General features: G+C 24.7%; 5 protein-coding genes across 7 annotated transcripts; 1 reads left to right on the top strand and 4 right to left on the bottom strand.

Annotated features, from left to right (window-relative positions):
- Positions 1-1,550: 1,550 nt before the first annotated feature.
- Positions 1,551-15,323, bottom strand: LOC412544 (protein dopey-1 homolog). 2 transcript variants are annotated; one of them, XM_006569940.3, is made up of 27 exons: positions 15,074-15,323; positions 14,598-14,658; positions 14,230-14,470; positions 13,820-14,097; positions 13,557-13,722; positions 13,287-13,476; positions 13,015-13,190; positions 12,641-12,913; positions 10,998-12,540; positions 10,653-10,915; positions 9,441-10,578; positions 8,879-9,304; positions 8,499-8,809; positions 8,227-8,428; positions 7,702-8,103; positions 7,489-7,625; positions 7,256-7,412; positions 6,806-7,177; positions 6,598-6,736; positions 6,267-6,438; positions 5,982-6,193; positions 5,733-5,885; positions 5,374-5,569; positions 4,951-4,962; positions 4,480-4,647; positions 4,298-4,409; positions 1,551-2,286 (listed from the first exon to the last, which is right to left on the bottom strand). In XM_006569940.3, the coding sequence occupies exons 3-27, from the start codon at positions 14,283-14,285 to the stop codon at positions 2,083-2,085; spliced, it is 7,458 nt and encodes a 2,485-aa protein (XP_006570003.1). In that variant the 5' UTR covers positions 14,286-14,470; positions 14,598-14,658; positions 15,074-15,323; the 3' UTR covers positions 1,551-2,082. The 2 variants fall into 2 exon arrangements, with proteins under 2 accessions (XP_006570003.1, XP_016767831.1); XM_016912342.2 differs by lacking the exon at positions 4,951-4,962.
- On the top strand, positions 2,854-4,219 carry LOC113218759. The gene is made up of 2 exons (XM_026440561.1): positions 2,854-3,096; positions 3,619-4,219. The coding sequence occupies exons 1-2, from the start codon at positions 3,009-3,011 to the stop codon at positions 4,146-4,148; spliced, it is 618 nt and encodes a 205-aa protein (XP_026296346.1). The 5' UTR covers positions 2,854-3,008; the 3' UTR covers positions 4,149-4,219.
- Positions 15,324-16,188: 865 nt separating the features above from the next.
- On the bottom strand, positions 16,189-18,082 carry LOC726312 (receptor-binding cancer antigen expressed on SiSo cells). The gene is made up of 4 exons (XM_001122059.5): positions 17,613-18,082; positions 17,339-17,491; positions 17,139-17,252; positions 16,189-17,068 (listed from the first exon to the last, which is right to left on the bottom strand). The coding sequence occupies exons 1-4, from the start codon at positions 17,778-17,780 to the stop codon at positions 16,877-16,879; spliced, it is 627 nt and encodes a 208-aa protein (XP_001122059.2). The 5' UTR covers positions 17,781-18,082; the 3' UTR covers positions 16,189-16,876.
- A 107-nt stretch (positions 18,083-18,189) lies between these two features.
- LOC102653764 (waprin-Thr1) lies at positions 18,190-19,570 on the bottom strand. Its single transcript, XM_006569950.3, has 4 exons — positions 19,328-19,570; positions 18,982-19,044; positions 18,439-18,609; positions 18,190-18,336 (listed from the first exon to the last, which is right to left on the bottom strand). The coding sequence occupies exons 1-4, from the start codon at positions 19,332-19,334 to the stop codon at positions 18,245-18,247; spliced, it is 333 nt and encodes a 110-aa protein (XP_006570013.1). The 5' UTR covers positions 19,335-19,570; the 3' UTR covers positions 18,190-18,244.
- A 1,508-nt stretch (positions 19,571-21,078) lies between these two features.
- LOC408864 (waprin-Phi1) lies at positions 21,079-23,166 on the bottom strand. Of its 2 annotated transcripts, none has more exons than XM_006569947.3 (4): positions 22,912-23,166; positions 21,925-22,010; positions 21,671-21,855; positions 21,079-21,511 (listed from the first exon to the last, which is right to left on the bottom strand). In XM_006569947.3, the coding sequence occupies exons 2-4, from the start codon at positions 21,987-21,989 to the stop codon at positions 21,255-21,257; spliced, it is 507 nt and encodes a 168-aa protein (XP_006570010.1). In that variant the 5' UTR covers positions 21,990-22,010; positions 22,912-23,166; the 3' UTR covers positions 21,079-21,254. The 2 variants fall into 2 exon arrangements, with proteins under 2 accessions (XP_006570010.1, XP_016767791.1); XM_016912302.2 differs by lacking the exon at positions 22,912-23,166 and adding an exon at positions 22,270-22,592.
- Between the last annotated feature and the right edge of the window lie 758 nt (positions 23,167-23,924).

Here is a 23,924-nt window from a genome sequence, read left to right as displayed (position 1 = left end):
AAAAGAAAAATTATAATAAGTATACATATGTACTTCCTACTAAAAAATATTGCATTATAGAATAATTTAAAAAATTAACTAAAGATATATCTTTAAATGTTCATATACAACATAATAATAAATTACATAATAATTATTATTAATAAATTATTTCATCAAACAATTGAAAATATTTTATATAAGAAATAATCGAATATTAATTTAATTATATACAATTATTTAAACAAAAAACTTTTTTAAGAGAAATAAATGTATAATTTCTTAAATTTTCATAGAACATACTTTAATTTTCATTCAATATATTAATTTTAATATTAAAATAGTTATATTATTAATTATAAATATGAGGAAAATTAAAGTATGAATTCTTATATAATTATTAATCCTTATACGATTTAAATAAAATATTCAATTGAAAAATTATTTTTTCTTTCTTATACATTATATAAACAACAATATTACTTAAATTATTAAATATTTATATTATATGAGTAACTTAATAATAATAAATAATATATAAATGCTTTTTAATAAAAAGTAACAAATATCCATTATATAATGAATATTGATTATAAAATTTTCTATGTGAATATATTTTTGCTTGTAGTTTAATTTTTAATTGATAAATTAATTGATACTACAATATTTTTTTTCAATTAATTGTTAATTTGTTAATTTGTTTCGCATCTAAAAATAGAAGTAAAATAGTGTAAGGAGAATATGATAATGCAATAAGAATTATATAGCAAATAAATGTATGTACATATAAATATATATACATATCTGTATATGTGTATATATATGTATATATATGTATATATATATACATATACATAAATATACACATACATTATAAAATCAAAATAATAATTATAAGAAATATTTCATAATAATATTATATATTTATAATTATATATTTTATAAATTATATTAAGAATTTGCATATTTTTACTGAATTCACATATAGAAAAATAATTTTATAATAAATTTTCTTAATCATTTTCTTTCCAATTACATATGAATTAATCACATGTGTGAAAATTATAAATTATTTTGTCAAATAAATTTTTTCTAGATAACAAACTTTAATTTCTTCTTATAAATTTAAATAATATGTTTAATAAATGATTTTTTAATTTTTTTTTAATAATTAATATACATATCAAATCTTAAGATATTATAATAATATTCACACACATGATGTTTATGTAAACGCATCTGTTCCCATTTCTTCATGTATATTAAATTTCTTAATATAATAAATAACGTTTTCAAATATAGTAGTTATTATTTTTCGCGCTTTAAAATTTACTATTTTATTTTATTTTATTTTATTTTTAAATTTTTAATTTACATGTGTATATTTTTAATTTTTAAATTACAAAAGAAAAATAGAAGATTTATTAATGTAGATATTTTAAAAATGCAATTATTTTAAATATATATTATGCAATCAACTGAAATTTTATTAATATTTTAGTATTTTTCATAATTCATAATTTTTTCGTATTTTTCATAAATTGATGTGAAAATTTAAAGAAAATAAGACATTTGTTTATTTATGTGAATATATATATTATTATATTTATATCGCTGTTGATAATTCTAAAAAATTCCATTAATATCAGGATAGAGAGATATACATGATAAATAAAGAATAAACAACTTTTTTCGAAATAGTTGAAAAAATAACGTTTCAATAAAATGTTATGTTACACTGTACATATTTTCCTACATTAATATTCAGCTAGGCACCAGCCTGGCATGTAGTATCTTTTGATAATTATTCACAACCGAATGAGGAGACAAGTTAGAAGCTTAACTAATAAAAATCAAATATTCATCTGAATATTTCTATATAATACATATTCTATGTTATTTGATTTATGATATACAAGTTTAATGGATATAATTGTCTGGAAATGGATCACTCCTTTTAATAGAATTATTTTATCAGTTTATCATATGTAGATTAATATTCACTAATAAATTAAAAAAATATCAAAGAATAAAGATGTTTAGATGCCTCTTTCATTCTTCCTTTTTAAAAAGTCGTTCCATTATATTGTTTGTACATTCCTACTATCTTGCAGCTGGCATTTTTTCAAGAAAATCTTGTTCAATTACTGTTTCCACTTGTGTAATATTCAATGATGCTTGTGTATCGCTCGATCTGCGGCTTAGTGTCGTAAAAAAATAATGCAGATCTTGCAATGAACGAATGTTATTTGACGTTAAAAGAAGTTCACCAGGTATAGTCTTTGTAGAGCTTGTTTCTTGTTTGTACTGAAACAAAAAATATTATGCAAAATATAACTATATTTTATGATTTTCAAAGAATGAAAAATATTTTAATAAATATTGAATATTTTATATTATTTATAAAATAAATAGTAAATTGAAGTAAGAAAATATATTTATTTTTAATTTTTTATGAAAATCTTTAAAATAAAATTAGATTAAAAATTTATTATCTAATAAATTTTTATAAAATTTTTATAAAATAATACAGAAGGAAAATGTAATTTATAAATTTATTATAATTATCATTTTATAAATTGATATTATAATATAGTATCAAATATAATTTAGATATTAAATTAGAGAAATGAAAAGTGATTGGCTTATAAAAATAAAATATGTATATGTGTATATATATATATATATATATATATATATACACACAATTTGTACTAAAATAAGTATTTCATCAGAATTAATGAAAACAATTGAAAATAAGTATAAAATAAGTATTCTATTTAAAATCAAACATTATTAAAAAATTAAGAATAAAAAATATAATAAATATAAAAACAAATAATATCAATAATAAAAAAAAGTAAATAAATATATAAAGCAATTTATTTTTTAATATAAATAATATTAAAAAAGATTTTTAATTAAAGAAAAAATATATGAGTGTATGAAGTTCATTAAGTTACTGTTAATTAAGTACATTTGTAGTAAAAGACTGCTGCACTTTACTGTTAGTCAGTTTCAAAGTGGCCATGGCAGTGACTAGATTAAGAAAATATACTTGTTTCATTTTTTATATTATAACAATGATAAATATTAATAAGTGTTATACACAATCGCGTAAGTATTTTTTGAATATTTAAAATAGATAATTATTCTTTACAATAATAAAAAATAGAATAAAAATGTTTATTTAGTTATAGATGATAAATGTGTTAATTACATTTATATTATAACAGTATATTAAATAATTAAAAAAGTTTTATCCAATTTTTTTCCTTTTTACTATTAATTTTTTAATTTATTATTTAATAAAATTAATTATTTGATTCCTTTTTGTATAAATTATGAAGAACTAGTTTTTAAATAAAAATTAAATATTTTTTTGTTGTTTATTTTAAATCATATGATTAAATATGGAAAATAAAAATACAATTGGCGATTCATTGTAACTTCTTTACTTTTAATAGACTTCATTTAAGTTAATTGGCTGCAATTAATAGAAATTAAATGATATAAATTATACAATAAATTCACTTATATGATATTTTATTATAAAAAATTAATTAAACTTTTTATAATATTTATCTATATTTAGCATTATTATCTATAATTATGCATTATAATTATACTATATTTTAGAATATATGGATGATTCTGACTATAAAGATTTAAAATTTTATGAAGATATGCCAATTAATTATATTGAAAACTTTGATAAAGATCATATGGATATGATTCAAGACGATTTTTATATTTTAAGCAATTTTGAAGATGCTAACTTACAAAACAATCTTTACTTTCATAAAAATAATCTTCAAATACCGTTTGAAACTAACAGTGATTCGTTCAAAAAAAAATCATCAGTTGAACACTTAGAATGGTATAAACCTGAAAAAATATATCGATATACGAAACATCGAATTCCTGGATACGATTATGAAGAACTTGATTATATGATTACAAAAAATTTTCAACAATGTGATGAAAGATCCATTTGGACCCATTGTCTTTGTCAATTCACGTGTTCTGAACCAGATATGGTAGATTGTTATACACCATGTAAAAGTGGATGCGAATGCAAAGAAGAATATGTTTTTGATGAAAAAACACAACAATGTTTGTTACCAGAACAATGTTTTCCAAAAGAAGATAATTTTTATATCACATAATTTATGTAATTTGACATATAAAAAATGCAATGCTTTTATTTTATTTTAAATGCTAATGTTTTGTGTAATATAAAATACAGAATTTATATTAATTTGAATAAAGATAATGATGTAAAAGTTTGTAAAATCAAATTATTTCTTAAGTTTACCTTGCTATCCATCAATTTTGCTATTCTCGTAATGTGTGGTACAAAATCAGAAGATAGATTATTGTTTTCTACAGATCCTACTGCTGAATCACCAACAAATGCCCACCGATACCTATAAAAAAAATCTCAATTTTATATAATTTTTTAAAGAATTACTAAGATTATTTAGATTTTTAACTTACATTTGAAATTGAGGAAGCCTATGTGCAGGTAAAAGCAATGCTAGATCTAATAATTTAGCAGCTGCAAGTTGTAATTGCAACCAGTGAGGATGACCATGTGCTTGAAGTCCATTGCTAGCATTTACTGCCCAAGATGAATCCAAAGCTGAGAGTAGTTTTATATGCGAACTGCACAGAAATAAAATATCTTTAGAATTTCATTTAATTAACAAAGTTTATAATAAATTTTTTTTGTTTTTATAAATTGCAATAAAAGCAGAAAAACAAAACAAACACAAATCCCATGAATTATGCATGTTGTAACTACTATTTCCCAATATTACAAAATTAGATAAAATATATTATCTTTTGATGACATCAAAAAAATAATAGTATTACATTTTTTTCAAAGAAATATCTAACAATTAAATACGTTCAGAAATTTACATTTCGTTTTATGTACGTTAATATGCAAGAAGCATTCAAAATTACCTGCTATGACGACTGATGTCCCAACACCAATCAATTTATGGAGGCATCATAAATTCCACCAAATCACGGATACCGAAACAAAGTCAAAAACAATATGACATTAGAGGTATCATTAATGTTAGTAAGGAGGAAAAACAAACAATTTAATTAGAACACAATGCTAAATGTTTAATGAAATGTTTTATCAAACTACGCAAAGACTACTAAACTCAGAATTAAAAAATAACTCAATATAAAAAAAGAAATGATACGATTTTAGTAAAATAAATAATAATTTATAAAAAAAAATATTCCCAAAAAATTATTTTAGATTTTTTTTCTTGATAATTTTTAAATAATCCTTTGAAATTTCATGCATTAAAAGCACCAAAATCCCGAAAGCAGAATAATCCAATAATTAAAAATATTAAGTATTTACTCTACCTAAATTCTTCACTATCTGCATTCAGTTCTTGTTCAATGTATAAGAAGACTTGAACAAGTTCGCTAACTATTACTGGCCATAAGGAAGTTGCGTGCTGTGGAGACATTCTAAGGAGTAATACCCGAAAACAAAGAAAGACTTGTGCTTGAATAGATGGAATCACTTGTGGTAGTCGTAAACTGTCCGCTAATCGTTCTAATAATAAACAATAATAGACAATAATAATAATAATAATAATAATAATAACAATAATAATAACAATAATGATAATAATAATAATAGCAATAATATAATAATAATAAATTCAATATTATATAAAAATTCAGTAATATTTATTAATGTTTTAGAAATAACTGACCTTGAATTTCAGGCATGTATTTATGGTATTGATCCATTTCACTGCAAAGTATTACATATGCTAATCTTTTTAATAGTTGTGCTTTCTGCTCATATTCTTGTTCTTTTGAAGAAAATATACTGATACTACTACTTTGAGCCATAGAAACGCGATCTGTAATAAAATAAATTCATAAAATATAAACTTATAAATAACAATTTATTTATTTATAATTTATTTTTTGGCATTTTTTCTAAAAAAGATAACTACTCATTAAATCTCGAAATGTTGTATTGTCATGTGTCATTAAATTATCTATAATAGTCCTCCAATATGGCAAACATGCTGGTGTCATTTGGAAAAAGGCAGAATCTAATAAAAGATCCAGCACATCTTTGCGCCATGCTTTTCTTGTATATTGATAACCTGATAAGGAACTCAGTAATTGTGAACAAGCCGTGAACGAGGCAATATTCTTTGTCCTAAAAGTTTAGTTATTAGTAGAACACAAAAACTGCTAAAACAAAATTGATTAAAAATTAGATAAAATCTTACGAATGATTCTTGAGATATGGTGTAACATTATACATGAGATTGGTTAACAAGGTCACTACACGTTCTTTTTCTTGGGAACCGTAACTAACATCGAACAAAGGTGCTACTATTTCTGCTAATACTGCTTGAGCTTGGATACTATATGCTGCATTAGGCGGAGTACCGGGTGTTACTGTAAAAGATGTATTTGTTAGCTTTTAGTCAAGTGAGGATTAGAATGCTAAAGCATATTGCTCTAACATAAAAAAAGAAAAAAATAAATAATAAAAATTATAATTTCTAATAAAATAGAAAATAAATTTTTTTCTAAAAAAAAAAGCACATTACGCACCAGCACCACTTTTGCCTTCTTTACCTTCCGAGGATCCTTCAGCAACTTCAAACGCATCTTCTCTTACCGCTAAATTTCTTCTCAACCAAGTTGTTTGTTCTAAACATGCTCCAGCTATTTGTGAACATGATTCAACTAACTAAAAAATTTTTAAGTTAATTTTATGGTTATATGAAATAAAAATTTAAAAAAGAGATAAAAACAATACTTTTGCTGAAACATCTTGTAGATCCCTAATATCTTTTTTTTCTTGCATAGGTGGACATTTCTGTACATATTCGTTTAAGATAGCTAATAAAAGAAATTGAGCAGGTGCAGTCAAAGATAAACCATCTTTAAGTAAGCCAAGTAAAGATGCCCATGATTCAATAAGAGACTGAGATGTGTTACTTTGCATATAAATATAAAGTAATTCCAATACAGAAACTTCTAACGAAAAATCTTGTTTTACACCGTGAATCGGTGGTGGATTTTTTACGACTTGATGAACAGTTTGAACTAAAGTATCGATAGGCATTACACGAATCGCGCTTACTAAGTGAACCATGACTTGTTGATTTGGACAAGCTTCTGGAAGCACCTAATTATAAATATAAAATAAAAATATATGATTATTTAAATATATACATGACATTTATTAATCTGCTGATATAGTTACCTTTTTAGAATTAGTAGAATGTTGTCGTCTTTCATGCCAAGCGACAGCAATGGCGGCCAAAAAATTTACACCATGATGAAAAGATATAGGAGACAAAAGTTCTAGAAGTTGATGTTTGACTATTCGTGGACTACCTACTACACAGCTAGCTTGATCACTAAATTTTAATTTAAAAAATTTATTAATATGCTCTATTAATTATAAAAAAAAAAATGAAAAAAAATAAAACAAACTTGTCCTTTGTTGCTAATACTGCTTGCCAAAGAGTGGAAAGAGATGCGATTATTCTTGGTAAATGACTTAAAGCAGTTCTTCGAGCATATTGTTGTAATTCACTGATCCCATTTTTATCCTTTGTTGTAGTAAGATCCTACAAAAAAATTAGAATATATAAATATTTTTCGTTAAAAATATATTTTTAAAAACATATATCTATAAGTTCTTACAGGAGAAAGAGGACTCGGCATAAATACGTGAATAAGATTATTGAATATTTGACCAGGATTTGCACCAGGAATTCCAGTCTGAATCGTACCACTTAGAGGTTGATTAAATGAAAAACCGATTTGTTGTGATGTGTCCAATAGACAATAGTGAAGTAAGAATGTTAAAGCTTCTAGGTGCGTAACTGTATAATCTGCAGGAAGACAACATTCAACAGTACTTATATCTTGTAATTTTATTGCTGTTGTTGTTTCTTCGTTAATATAATATGATGCTAAATGTTCGATGTTGCAACATAATTGATGAATGACTGATGTAACTATAGATGTTAACGAAGATCCCATGAACGGAAGACTCGATGTAACGAGAGTTGTCCAATGTTGGTGTAAATGTCTCATGTGATCCTTTAAAAAAAAATTTAATTTTTTGTAAAAATAAAAAAAAAAATCAATGAAACAATAAATTTTCTTTTAAATTAATATAATGTTAAAAAATTAAAAGAATGGAATTTAAAAAATCATATTTACCAATTGTAAAGCGCTTAATATGCTAGCAAGAAACATTGGTTGTTGTGGAATTGATGCACCAGGTATATATTTTAAGCTATTTCCCATAATATTAGAAATATTTTCAGTTGGAGTATTTGGTATTGTTGTGTTTGAAGGACATATTTCTTCACCTTTTTGATTACCACATTGATGTTCTAACATGATTAAAGCTAATAGTAATCTTAAATAATAAAAAGATTTATTAATATAATATAAAATTTATAAACATATATTTCTTCTCAAGTACTTACCTTAATAGTTGAATTTGAAAAGCTTCTGTATGATCGCTTGCTCTATATTTGCATTTATTCACATCATTATCTGTAATTGGATCATTGAACAAGATAATTTCTTCAGTAAATGTAAATACTTCTTCATTTTCCTTATGAGCATTTTTCATATTCATTACACTAGATACAAGACAATGTAATGCAACCTTTTGTACTTTACATTTAGTAAGTAGATCGATTATATAACAACTGAAACCTTTTCCTGAATCACGAACGATTGGAATTAATTCAGAAAATATAAGTGTTAACAATTCTGCGCTTGCAAGTTGTACCTAATTAGAAATAAATTTTAGTTAATAAATATTCACAAAATATAAATCAAATATTATGAATATAATTACCTGTCGATTTCCTGAAATTTCTTCGTGCGTAAGTCTCATTTGTCCTAAATTAGGATAGTAACTTCTAGCAAAATAAAGGCACACACTAATTAAAACTTCTAAATACATGCTACTTCTATAAGCCGCTATAAATTCTGTATTTGCTATCTCTCCATGAAAGTTTCTTCCAAATACACTTTTTCGGTGTCTTGCTAATAAATTTAATAATGTTGTATTTTTTGTAGTATTGGTTACACTAGTTGTTGCAGCACAACAAAGAAACATTCTTGTGTTGGTTAATAATTCGTTGCGAAGTGTACGCAATGCGTAAAGTGTTTTAGTTGAATCATAAACTCCACAGTAAAGCAACATATGCGAGTGGAGATTGTGTACACCAATTCCGAAATTGCGACCCGTTTTTGAATTTTGATATATAGCTTCATCAATCTATAAATATAGCATTGAATCAATATGATGATATTAATGTTATATTTAATTATGTAATACAAATAATTGAATCAATATGATGATATTAATGTTATATTTAATTATGTAATACAATAATACAAAATAAATCACTTACAATTTTAGGTGGTTCTACTGCATCACATATTTGCATTACTTTATCAAGTACTTCATTTAAGATTTCTTCGACTATGCTATTCCCACTAGAGTTACTGAAATATTCTTCTGCAGTTGTACTAACATCAAGGTCTGCTTCTTCATCATCCATTGTCCAGCTAGGTACTTCAACACTCGCTTCGAAACTTCCAACATCATGAACATCATAATTCGTTGCAAATTCGTTTGTGCTATGATATTTACCCTTAATGATAGTTCCTGCTACTTCTTTAGAACTACCTGACATTATAATGGATTCTTTTTTCTGTTTTCCTTGTTTATTTGTAATTTCAGGACTACTGGAATCGAAACTATTAGTAATAGAATCCAAAGATGAACCAACTTCTCCATTTAATTTTTTAAATCCATTTTTTTCTTTTGTTTTTAAGCTGGAATTTGCTGATTCATAAAGACTTTCATCCAGGCTAGCAGTCGAACCTTTGTCAAAATCCATTTTCTTAAATCTTGTTGCATTTTTTAATAATTCTGTTGTTAAGTTTATTTTTTTTACAGTAGGCAATAAATCATCCTCCATTAAAGAATCATTAGAATTTTCATTGCAATTAAGCGATAAAGGATTCACAAAAACAGAAATCTTTCTATTGCCAGATATACTAGGAGGTACTTCTAATTCTTTCATAAATTGATTTTTTTCAGTTACATATTGATTACAGTTATCACCGGCAGCTAATGTCGTCACAGCAAATATTCTTTTTACTTTCACAGGATTTATAGTCTTTTTCTTTTTTTTACCCTTTCGCCATTTTTTATCTTCGTCCACACTATCGCTAACATGGTATATTACATTTCCATCTACCGAACTGATTGCATAAATTTTTGCTGCACCTTCTGTATCATCTTGTATCTCAGACTTTTCTTCTATTGGATCATTTTTTGTGAGAACAGTATTGCTATGCTGTATACTAACATGGAGTACACTCATGCGACAAGTGGATGGATCTAAGAGCATGATCAATAATGGATCTACTATACGTGAAATATCACCTCGCATTAGAGAGTGCAGAAGCCATGATTGAGCATGAAGTTTTAAAGAAGAGTTATCTGCAAGTTGTAGATTATCCAGTATTTTTAACAATGACCTGTTAAATAAATTAAATTAATAATAAATAAAATAATAAATTATTTAAAAATGCATAAAAAAATTATGACATACTGATCAAAAGATTTCATACAGCCTCGTAATCTAGGATTCGTTTCAATTTCTCGTCCGAGATGCCATAATGTAGCGAATCTATTAAATGCTTCTATTCTTTTTTCTATATTTTCTGATGTAAGCGCCACTCCTATTACATCTTCTACAGCATCACAGGAATTATGTAAAGCATGGTGCAATTCATGCAATAATTCAACACATTTCATTCTATATTTATGAGCAGGTAATTCACCAAGATGATGCCATAGAGAATGCGCTAATACCTTCAAAATGAAATATTTATAAATATTATCCTAAATTTTAAATTTTTAATTTAAATTTAATTTTTTTTAAATATATGAATACCTGAAAAACATTAGTATATTGCATCAAATAAGTTATGTGCCATTGTTTCAACAATGGTACCATAATTACTGCTGTAACTCCTTCTCCACTTTTTGGATGTGTCTCGATATCATTATGAGCTTTTAACAAAGCTACTAAATCCAATAATGTAGCAATAGTCGTTAATTGGAGAGCAGGTTGTTTTCCCAACCAACAAGTACAAACTACTAAAACTTTTAACCAATCTGGAAGAATAATATTTCCTTTTGGTTCTTCTTCTACAAGTAATCCATCACCAGGAAAAAAATATTTAGGAAATGTAGATAATTCAACAAATAAGCTAGAAGCAATTTTCATAGTTTCATCCCATTCTGATTGGGAAACTGAATCAATGTTTAAATGAAGAATGTCCAATTGCTTAGTATCTTCAATCACAGAAAGATCTTGGCTGAAAAAACCAGAATCTTCCATATTTAATCTAGAGTTTAATAAAAGTTCTAAATATCGCATTCTTTCGTCGAAACTCTCTCTTGGACATGATATCATTAAATTATCGAACATATTCTGAACTGTTCTTTCTTTAGTTAATACTCTATCACTAACAAATTTAACATAAAAAGTTTCATACTGTCTTAAACATTTTTCCAACATTGAATGTTGTGCTTGAAACGCAGGAGATGGTCCTCTACCTAAGGATCCTGTGGAGCCCATAATACTATTTTTACTAGATTGTTTTAATGTATTCAATTGATCTTTAGTTGGGGAATTAATAGTATTCGTTTCTATATATCCAGTCTTTATATCATCCATACTTTTATTTCTTGGCAAACCCTTGGATTCTTGATCTATCTCTATTGAAATACTTGTACTTGGTTCTGGTAGAGATTCGCTTAATTTTGATGTACTTTTACTAGATTTCTTTTTTGACTTTTTATCAGATCGCTTGGTGGCACCTCCAGAGTTTGCTCTTCTTCTAGGACTGGGACTTTTCTCAGAAAACGAACTACTAGTTGTATCCGGTTTATTCAATTTACTATCGGATTGACTTTTTTCTAAAGGAATTGCTGTTAAGGAATTATCATTGATTGTGGTAGTAATTGTATCCAATTTCGTTTCCAATTCGTTTTTCTCTGTGTGATTCGAAACTATTGTTGGTTGAACCTTCGTTAGAATTTTTGCACATAATCGAAGACTTCGTGAAATCTCCATAGGAGTCAAAAGATCAATGTGATACAAAAGTTTACTAATGATCTCATGGAACAAACCGGGTAGATGCTCGGAAGGAGTGTCTATAAATGCATCCAATGATACAGTTTCAAGTAGGAATTCAGTCAATATACATATTTCCATGAAATTCGGCATCCCACTACCTACAGGCCTCACAATAATATCTTCCATTTCTCGTTTACTTTTTGCTCTAGCTTGACAAGCATTTTCAAATAAATGACCACAATGTATCCAAACATAAGAAGGTTCTAAAGTTGAAAACAATAAGTTTGCTGATTTTACTACTTCATTTGTTTTTGGTACTCTATTTGATTGTCCACAAGCATTATAAAAAGTTCTGTAATTAAAAAATTATTATAAATTATTATAATTATAATATTTCTATATTATTAAAGATTATTTTATTATGATAATTTTAAATATATATTTTTTTATACCTAAAAACTTCAAATAAAATATCATCCAAAATTACTGGACCAATATCTGCTTTTTCTAATAAAGAAACTAATATTCTATATGGTTTTAAATCTTGTGGACTTTCTTCACAAATAGTTTTCAATAATGACTTTATTGCTTCAATTAACATTTCTTTTGAATACATATCAAAATAAGTAGGTGCATTTTCCATACTTCCTGATACTTTAGTATCTACTTTCCTCTTTAAAATAGATGTGCTGACTTCAGTACCCAAAAGCCAAGCAAACAATCGTCTATGATATATATATGTATATATATATATATATAAATTAATTTCATAAAATATTTAATTTGGTATTTTTAATATTTTTACTTTTCATTTTTTTTACTTTACCTATTTAAACTCATATCTCTTCTTAATATGGTCACAAGAGCAGCTGTGACTAGTGATACCATATGCTCATGTGTTAATTGACTATTATGTACAGGAAAACCAACTAACAGCAAATCTAAAGCACTTCTTTGTACTAACACAGAATTGTCTTGTACTCCAGCACAAAGAGCAGTAACCTGATTTAATAATTAAAATTTAAGATTTAAAATTTTAATAATTAAAAAATAAAATAAGAATAATATTTAATTTTATATAATACTTTTCATATATACCATAATATTAGTATCTGTCCCCATGATATAATTCTGTTCTTCCATTGGCAGTTTCTTGTTAAAATGTGCTAATACAAAAGATATAGCAGGTAATCGAATTCCAGAATTTGAAGCTAAACAATCCCACAAGCATGCATAAAAATGTTCTGGACCTACTCCTTCACATACTTTTTCAAGTAAGGAATTTGTTCTAAGTAAAACAAATTTATACAATTTTTTAAAAATATTAATTTTATAATTTGTATTTAAAATCTATTTTATTAATAATACCTATCAAAATGATCAGAACCATCTTCTAAACCAAGTAAAACACCACTTAAAAATCCACTCAAGCCAGGCCTTAATCTTTCTCCAAGAGGTACAAAATGTGTTTCATATACTGTCAACAAAGATGGTCTTACATTCATAGCAGCATGACCCAATAATGGAAATAGACCTATAAAAATGTTTATATTAACGAATACAAATTAATAAATATATTTAAATTATGACTATGATTTTTATAAAAAATTTATTTTATTTTTTAATCTTACCAGCACTATATATAAACAACTCATGACTCAGTCTATTAGTGCCCATACATTTGAAAATAATGTCATAAGTTTCAAGAGCTTTTAAATGAACACCGGATGGCAAAGCAGGATGCATACATTGTGCTAATCTTTTAGATATCTTAATTCTTCTAGGAATAACTGGAAACTTCATATGACTTAACAACACTTTGTTTAATTTTCCAAGTGCAGATATTAAGTCTGCCCATTCGCTGGTATATTCAAAACTTTTTAACGCTTTGTCAACAGCAGATACATAACTGTAGAAAATATATTCTTCCATTTATAAAAAATTAAAATATAATTTTATGTTTTATAAAAATTTAGGAAAAAAAATATTATATAGTTTCATTTAATAAAACAAAATATAAGTCAATAATTATATTACTTACACTCTATATTTAGAGTCTTTCATAAGTTCAAATTCTTCCAAAGCTATAGAACCCATTGTTATGATGTTCTATTGTAATTTATAATAAAAATATATAACTATATATCACATATACTTGATTCTTCTTACATTATTTCAATATTATTGATTGGTATCACAAGTGATTCATAAGAAACAATTATCATTAGAAAATGCTCTTATCACATAGCACATTGTGTTTAGATAAGAGCGTATTATTTTGCCTGAAAAAGAAATTTAATAACCTCTTACAAATATATTGATCTTAATCAATTAGCCCCGCGCATTTTAGAAATTTATAATAAAGATTTTTTACAATTACATTTTCGTTTATGAATAAAAATAAATTACCACGAATATCGTCTGATTTGATGATTTTGTAGTATTAAAAATAGATCGTCTTATCTGTAGTCTGCAATAAAGAATAACTATATAATTTATTAATTGTATTCTACCATATGATTGACAAGTGATGTATGATTAAAAACATGTATTTTTTCGTATGAAATACAAAATAGTTTCCTTCTAATTATCTCAAAAATATATTTAAAATATAACTGTATATGCTAAAAAAATTATAAAAAAAAATTTAAACATGATAAAATGTTAAACGTTGTCTCTTTTTGTACATTTATGATTTGTCCGTATTAATAATTTAATCTGTCCTATACGAAAGTCATTTGAAAATATTGTGGGAAAAATATTCTTATAAATGTTTCATAAATAAAGTTAATAGACATTATTTAACATATAAATCTATCTAAAACAAATTTTAGAAAAAATCGGTTATGTCCATTCTTGCATATAAGGTCCAATGGATAGCTCACCTTTTGATGTTGACATTTCGAATTTGCATATGTCGTTAGGGATGAAGATAGAAAGCATCGAATAACCGCATGCGTTTTTCAATCACGAATGCGATCATTGAGAAATGATATTGAAAAAAATGAAGGGAATCGCAGAATCGTCCGATAATCCTAAAAATGGATCACCATAATTCTCTTAAAATGCCCTATCAAACGAGTTTTTGCATTATTTCATACACGTATGACATGGATGATCTGAAGTTGGTGGCACTGGATGAAACAGATTTCACGCGCACGTCAACGTAGATGCAACTCGCTATTTGCTTTGTTCATGTACACAGCCACGTACACAATCAAAATTTTAATGCGCATGACGTAATTTAAAAAGGGGAAGTTTATATTCATTAGTTTTTGATCGATGCTATGATAAATATAGTTCTAATTTCATTTATATTATTATCAGAAATGGAATACAAATTTTTTTATAGAATAGTCATGTAAAATACAAAATCACATGTTTTATTTTTCTACGCAATTTCATTCATTAATAAATTAATATTTTTGTGAATGTTAGAAGAAAATAATTTATTTTAATAAATGAATATATATAATGTAATTTCAAGATATTTTAAATTAATGAATTGTAAATTTATTTTTAATATAAATAAAATTTTTTTATACTTACCGATTTATAGCGGTAGACAATAACTATCAATAAGTCCAAAGTGATATATATATGTATATAATTTATAAAAATTTTGTAACGATGATAAGTAATAATGCAGGAGCAATATGAATGAAGAAATGAAGCAGAAATATGAAAAGAATAATATTATTCTATCCTGTGGTTTTTGCCCGTCGTTATCTCTTTTAGTTCACTCTTATCTGGTTGTACACAGGGGAAAATTTGTTTGATCATATACATTTTATCGACACACGAGTAATTACATTTCAAAAATACATTCATTTATCATTTCTTTATCCTTTATAATAATAATAAACTTTCCATATAATTTCGTATAGACAGTAGTTTAAAAACAAATCGATTTTTAACATTAATGAATATTTATAATTTTTTATAAAATGTTAGTTTATTTCTTTTCAAGGTTTTTATAAAATATTTTAATTACACGATGTTTAGTAATATGATTTATTTTGATTCACTACAAATTCAATGGACATGTTTTGGACATTACATCAGTATGATTAACAGATTAATCATATAGATAAAATAATATTTATAGAAATTAGTTATAAGATGTTATGATCAGCCTTTAAAAAATAGTCAGATTTAATTGTAAAAAATCAACTTTTATATGATATTAAAAGGTTATTTATGGAATGTCTTTAGCTGTTAGAAATATTTTAATAATAAAATAATTTCAACAATAAAAACAACAATATTATCATTCTTTTTAATGAAAATTTGTTCATTATTTTTGCATATATATTATGCAAATAAGTAAATTCTTTTCCATTCAATATTTTTTAATGTATTAAATATCATTTAGTGATTTAATTAAATAATTTGAATTAAGAAATTAATTTCACTACATATATCATGTATATATTAGTAAATTTGTAAAATATAAATTTGTATGTTTGAAACAAAATATCTTCGCGATATGCTTTCCCACATAGGATGAAATTTGGCTAATTTTAAAAAACATAAAATAATAATTTGTTATGCATAAATAATTTTTGATTTTTCTTATTTTTAATCGACGTTTCATGCTATAGAAAAAAGAATATTTGTGCATGAACATCATTAAGTGAAAAATTATCATTTTCAATATAAATTTTTGCAACTATTCTTCCTTCTCATCAAGAATTTAATTTTGCTCCTAATGGTTGTGGTCTTGAACTGCGTTCGATTCTCTTTTGTTGTTGTTCAAACAGTCGCTGTTCTCTTTCTTTTCGTTTTTGTTCCCTCAATGTTTTTGTGGGATCTCCAAATTCTTTTGTTGTTTCTTCCTCCCAGCCAACAGCATTGTCTTCCCATTCTCCTAATTCATTCTGTAAATATAGTTCTACTAATTAGTTTATTATCATTAAAAATTAAATATTGTAAGAAATATATAATTACAGATGGTATAGGATCATTGATCACAGCAAATTTTGTTGAATTCCAGGATGTGTTCTCTAAGCTTTTATCTTTAATTAAAATTTTTGTCTGTGTAGTGATCTTTGGTGTCATATTCTGTAAAATTAGAAAAAATGATTAAATATATATATATATATTTATTTATTATTTATTAGGATATAATAGAAATAAAAGAAACTTACCTCAAAAAAATCTGGTTGTTGCTCTTCCGTAGATTCTGGTGGTTTAGATGCTTGCTGTCTATATTGTTCAATCTTTGCTTGTATTGTGTCAACTGGCCTATCTGGCACGATCACGACAGGATTTTCCTCCCATTGATCCCAGTGCTCTAATTCCTTGAGCAAGCATCTTCAGTAATTACTATTATCGGAGTCAATGGTACAAAGGGATTTACATAATTTTTAGATCGTTGCAAAATATCGAATTGAAAAGATGGACGTAATATTTGAAACTCACTGGTTGTGTTATGTTCAAGGTGTTCGGTACTACGCCAATAGCAGATAAGGGAATAGAATCACAGGATGATCTTCTTCGACGTCGAAAACAACACATTGCTCGCCGAAATACTCCCAAAAGAAATACAACGAGTGCTTTGAATCGATTTACTAAAAATTCTATTGCCATTGTATTATATCGGCATAAAGCCTAACCTCTTTTATATAATATTAAGAAAATGTGTAATGAAATGATTTTATATATTGTGATAATTTAAGATTGATCAAATGCCATCTTATTGAAAAATTTTTAGAACGATGTAATTATCTTATATTGTACTTATTTTATAAATATTAATAACAAACAAGTAGTACTTCGTTCGGCATGCACTCCTTATGAAACAATAAAAAGGTTATCGAAAAATATCGATTAAAATCTGTATGTCGATTGTCGACTTATTTCAACAGATTTTCTATCGCTACTGGTCGTAACTCGATTTAATCGCTCTTAATCGCAATTTGAATTTGAAATTTCTCTATTATTGAGAAATAAATTTATATACAAAATAAATTGATTAAAACAAAAAAGAAATTATTTATTTTATAAAAAAAATATTATTAATATAATATTATTATTACATTTAAATAAATCATCTATGTACGAACACATTTCTCTCGTTTTGTTTTACGATCAAATTGACATTTTTCATATGGCCCACATTTTACTCCAGCGCAATAAACATCATCTAAAAAATAAATTTTATGATATATTCTAAAAAATATCCTCAAAAAAGAATTTTAAAAAGATATATCAAAAAGATATATTGAAAAAAATGTATTTTTTTTACCGTTCGATCCTTTATATCCATTGCCAGTATTAATAGGACTTGCTTGAACACAAGATTCACTTCCACATTTATTTGGACAACATTTTTCATTAAAAGAACATTGGTAATCGGAAACACATCTAGGAATGCATTTTGAAACACTATTTCTTAATGGACAATGACCTTCTTTATCTGAAAGATAGAAAGTTGTAAGAAAAGAACAAATTTTAATTTTTGTTCTATTTTTTGAAAATATAAATTCATATAAACATTTTGTAATATATAAAATTTTATTATGGCTTAATAAAAATTTTTATTAATTATTGTTAAGACTTCGTATTAATATTTAATATAGAAATATTTATTATTATAAATAAATATTAAATATAGAAATATTTAATAATTATATTTATATATAAATATGAATTTTTAATATTATAAATGATATTCGATATTATATCTTATATCTGATATTCTTATGTAATTTTAATAATGTATTTATATGCTATTTCATACTCAAAACAACTTATTAAAAGTACATATTCATATTATTAATTAACTTACAAGATAGTTGACAGACTGCTGTGGCAATTAATAAATACGCTAACACGAGAATTGTTCCTTTCTCTATGACAAAATAAAGTTCATTATCCATATATCAAAATTGCATATTATCAGTAATTATAGTGAATAATCTCAATATAAATAAAAAGTAGATTATATTTTCATCTAAAATTATATGTAAATGATAAATCAATTTTAAAAATATTTTTTTTTTCATTTTCAAGAATAAAAAATTGTCCATTTTTCTATCTTTTTATCTTATATTTTTACACTAAATATACACATATCAAAATATTGTACATACAAAAATATATATAGAAAGATTAGTTTACACAAAAACACATACTATACATTTTTGTTTATTCAAGATCCTGTTTCACAATATGTTCTTCCTCTGAATAAGATTCAATTCGAAGATAAAACACGTCTAACTGATGTAAGATAAGAGTTTAGCCTTTTAAATCTTTAATATTTTCTTTCCTTCTTTACCTACTTGTCAACCTCTATGTTATTACCTTTATCGTTTACCACCTCTACTTTGCGGTCAGCAAAAGGAAAATAGTCATAAAGCCACGTACTTGTATAAGTTACTTACATTTAGTTGATTCTATTTCTCAATATTCCTCGATTCTTTTTTGTAAATTTTTATTTTCATTATTGTTATGCTTGGAATATGATTCAACAGTTCGATGAATAAAGCAGTTGGCTATCTCAATTGTGTAAGTAAATTTGCATGACTCATGCAAATGTCCGTTCTTTGATTGACGCAAATTATTTTTATGAAAATTCCCGTCAATGGGATTAAGCAATAAGTGGTATGAAAATTGTATGTAATTCACGACTAATTTTAGAAATAATAAGTTGAGAGTATTTTCATTATTTATTGTAGATTAAATAAAACATTCTTTTTTGTTTTTTCTAATATTAAAAACTTTTTTATTCGCTTAATGTAAAAAATATCTTAATTATCTTTTTATTTTATATTGAATACGCATAAATTTAATTTCATTTAATCTTCATTTCATTGTTAGTCTCTTTAAGATTTTATTAAAATAAATTGTTATATTTATATGTTTTAACATTTGAATTATATTCACTCAAAATTCACAGAAACCAACAAACTTTGAAAATAATTTTCTGATACGTCCATTCATATTCTCAAATATTATATATTGGATTGTACTTATAGATTTTTGTACTATTATGAATAGATTTTATTAAAATTTTTATTATAATTTTTAATCAACAGGCAAAACAAATCAATAAAATTAATCAAATATCGAAGGTATATTATTTATTAAATATATCATAAATTTTATAAAATCTAAAAATGTTTTATAGAATTTAGAATATAGTAATATAGATGAAGAAAATGAATAGTGGGAGAAAGATAAAGATAGGATAAAAATATTAAAATTAGTGCCATCTCTAGAGTGCAAATGAAACATATAAGAAAAGAAAATAATGTGTAAAGATAAAGATAATATAAGAATTAATTAATAATGCCATCTTGGATATCAAAAATAAACTTAAAAAATAAGATAAAATAATGTAAGAATTAAAGAGTAGCGTCATCTTTTAAAAACATCTTCAAAGATATTTTTAACATGCATAAAAGATGGCGCTAATGATTAATTCTTATTCTATTTCTATCCCTCTCTTATTATTTTCTATTCTTTTTTATGAGTTTCATTTGCGGCATTCTAAAGATGGCGCTGATATCAGTATTTTTATGTTATCTCTATTCTTCTTTTACTATTTGATCTCTGTATTTGCTTTTGATGTATGATCAGTATAGAATGTCAATTGAAGGTATTTTTATTTCTTTTTTAAAACTATTTTTTTCTTAATTTTTAATGTAAAAAAATGTAGATTTTCGATTTTATATCATTTTTGTAGAATGACGATCACGCAATATAATATTCTGATATATGATATTATATATTTTCGTGAAATTATTTCAAAGATTAAAAAAAAATAAAAAGTATATAGCATTGGATCTGGATTTCAAATATAAGAATATATATAATAATATATAAACAAAATAAAATGTTTTTAATTAAACAATTTAAATATATTAAATATTATACCATTAAATAAATTTAAAATTTTATTAATTAACATGAAAATACAAATTTTTTATTAAATAGTATAAATATACAATTATTTATTTTTGGTATAATAGATATGGCACAGAATATTTTATTAATATAATGATAAACAAAAATTATATTTTCATATTAATGCTTTAGCATGATTTGCAATTATTTTTACTAATTATTATAAAAATAATAAGGATAATTATTTGGATTGACTCTGGGATTGACATTTCTGGAAATATCATAAGAATCTTCTGGCAGTGGAATAACTGGGATGTCCATAGATTCTTGGATATCTGGTTTTTGACAGGCCATAGCTCCACAACGATTCTTACAACATTTCATTGTACTTCTGCAATCACTGTCAACACTGCAAGTTGATGAACATATCCATCTTCCTTTAGGTATTGCTGGACAGGAACCTGGTTTTTCTAAATATATATATATTAAATCAAATTTAAATTAAAGATCATTAATTTTTTAAAATTATTAAATTATTATTCTAAAAATTACTATAGTTATATGTATATATAATTATTATTGATACAGAATTTTGTTATTGATAGGAAACAAATATTATTTTATTATACCCTTAGAAGTTTTCCTCATAGTCACAGGTTTTGTGCAAACAAAGCCTCCACAATTAGTAGGACAACATTTACCAATTCCTAAGCAATGTGAATCAGAGAAACAAGATTGACTACAAATATCCACTGGTAATGGTGGTGGGCAGGAACCTGGTTTCTCAACAAATGGTTCATATCTATATTCATATCTATGAAAATATATAAATTGTATAAAGAAATTATTATAATTAATTAATTAAATAAAACAAGGAACAAACCTGGATTGACCATATATGATGGTGAAGTACAACATCAGTGTGAAAATGATTAAAAAATGCTTCATTGTTTTCCTTGCATAAAATTACTAAAAACAAAATTACAAAAGAATGGCATTGTAAATATTTTAAATTATATTTTATTTTTTAAATTTTATTAAACTTTTTTATAAAATTTTCACTATCATACTTTCAAAAATACATCTTTATCTTCATCATATTTATTATTTTTAATAATAATCATTGTTACAGATTCTCTAATAGCTCACGAAAATATATAAATTATTCCATATTATTACTATTTTTCAGAATTGAAATAAAATTGTGAAAATGTTACTTTATTCTTACTTAAAGAGATGATCACGACTTCCGTTTTGTTTGGAGGGAGAGCAATTTCTCTACTATACAAGATTGATCCTTACTTGATGACAAATGTGCGGAGTATGAGGCAATTTCGTAAGGGAAATTGAGAATTGTTGCTCTTATTTCGGATGTCGAACCGCAGCGATAATTAACCGGACAAATTCAATTAACAAGAAATCTAAATCGAACGGAAGAAAGATAACGGTTTCTGTGAGCTTTAGGGATAAAGAATGAGGGGGGTGCCTATAGTCTGGATAATTTCCTGATTTTGTTCATTGAGAAGCAGAATTTTTTAATATAAATTTATAATTTCTTTTCATATTATTTTTTATATTTAATTAAAAATGATTTGCAAATTTTTGTTTTTGAAATAAGTTATAATAAATTATGATAAAATAAATGATTAATTTCATATTTTACTAAGTTTATTATTCTTGTTTTTTGATCAAATAATAAATATGATGAAAATTCATAATTGCCAATAAAAATAATGGAATATTAACATTGCGCTCAATTTACCGTTTAAACAATTTCAAAAAATTTAAATTTATATTTATTTTATTCTTTTTGAATTTCAATATATTTATATGTTTATTCAAAAGACTATCTTTTTAAGCGAGAAAATACCTTTATGGTACCAAAGATAATTATATATTGTAAGAGAAGAAACGTATGTCGTTCGTCACAAACACTTTTTGAAAATTTAAACACGCTTAGTTATTCCTATGATGTTGACAGCACGACAGATTATTCGATACTGTCGAGCACACTTTCAATTGCATGTTTTATTCAGAAATGCATTTGCCATTATGTACACGAATATGACATCATTTATACTTGAACATTATTTGCAAAAAATACACGTATCAATAACAAGTTGTCAGTTTTACATTTTTGAAAAATAATTTTTGAATATTTATAAATGTTTATTCGTATTTCTAATTTGATTAACGAGTTATTATTCAATTTATTATATTATAATATATATTTATATCTATATTAAAATCTAATCTAAATATCTAAATATCTAATCTAAATATTGCGATTAAAACGACAATATTATCAAAGTTGTATCAAGAATGTATGATATCTATTCTTGAACAATAGATTATTTGAAATATTTACTTTCACATTTTTTTTTCCACCCGTTATTTGTAAAATTTGCATAAACGGATCCGTCGAATTACGTAATCCATTTTAAGCGCATGATTTTCGAGGATAACCGGTTTTTCTGGAAATACAAGCAACGTTTTTTTTCTTTTTAGTATATCGCTTGATAAAAATTAGAATCTAATATCAATCAATTTTATACTCATATCATATTATAAAATTATATTCAATTCATAATAATTGAATATTAATCATTTCATAATTATATTATATTATAAAATTCTATTCAATTCATGATAATTGAGTATCATCATAGTTTATTGGCTATCATTATATTGACATGAAGAGTCAATTGAAATAATTTGTCACAATTCGTTATTTTCATTTTTATTGACGTAGACATAAATATAAAAAGGACGTAATAGATCCAGTAGAAAAAAAACAAAAATGATTTTGCAACAAAATTATTATAACATAATTACGACATTACAATTAAAACGATAAATGCATTCTTGGTACTTGAAACACAT

Source organism: Apis mellifera, linkage group LG5 (assembly GCF_003254395.2).
Source record: "Apis mellifera strain DH4 linkage group LG5, Amel_HAv3.1, whole genome shotgun sequence".
NCBI classification, from domain to species: domain Eukaryota; kingdom Metazoa; phylum Arthropoda; class Insecta; order Hymenoptera; family Apidae; genus Apis; species Apis mellifera.
This window is presented reverse-complemented; position numbering and strand designations above follow the sequence as displayed.

Coding starts and splice junctions, on each gene's coding strand:
- LOC113218759 (XM_026440561.1), top strand. CDS start 3,009: ATGGCAGTGACTAGATTAAGAAAATATACTTGTTTCATTTTTTATATT. Junction 3,097..3,618: donor TAAGTGTTATACACAATCGC/GTAAGTATTTTT, acceptor ACTATATTTTAG/AATATATGGATGATTCTGAC.
- LOC412544 (XM_006569940.3), bottom strand. CDS start 14,285: ATGGGTTCTATAGCTTTGGAAGAATTTGAACTTATGAAAGACTCTAAA. Junction 6,194..6,266: donor CCATATCTCAAGAATCATTC/GTAAGATTTTAT, acceptor CTAAACTTTTAG/GACAAAGAATATTGCCTCGT. Junction 2,287..4,297: donor CAAAATTGATGGATAGCAAG/GTAAACTTAAGA, acceptor TTTTTGTTTCAG/TACAAACAAGAAACAAGCTC.
- LOC726312 (XM_001122059.5), bottom strand. CDS start 17,780: ATGGCAATAGAATTTTTAGTAAATCGATTCAAAGCACTCGTTGTATTT. Junction 17,492..17,612: donor CCTTGAACATAACACAACCA/GTGAGTTTCAAA, acceptor TGCTTGCTCAAG/GAATTAGAGCACTGGGATCA. Junction 17,069..17,138: donor TCAATGATCCTATACCATCT/GTAATTATATAT, acceptor CTATATTTACAG/AATGAATTAGGAGAATGGGA.
- LOC102653764 (XM_006569950.3), bottom strand. Junction 18,610..18,981: donor AGCAGTCTGTCAACTATCTT/GTAAGTTAATTA, acceptor TCTATCTTTCAG/ATAAAGAAGGTCATTGTCCA. Junction 18,337..18,438: donor TGGATATAAAGGATCGAACG/GTAAAAAAAATA, acceptor TTTATTTTTTAG/ATGATGTTTATTGCGCTGGA.
- LOC408864 (XM_006569947.3), bottom strand. CDS start 21,989: ATGAAGCATTTTTTAATCATTTTCACACTGATGTTGTACTTCACCATC. Junction 21,856..21,924: donor ATCATATATGGTCAATCCAG/GTTTGTTCCTTG, acceptor ATATTTTCATAG/ATATGAATATAGATATGAAC. Junction 21,512..21,670: donor TATGAGGAAAACTTCTAAGG/GTATAATAAAAT, acceptor ATATATATTTAG/AAAAACCAGGTTCCTGTCCA.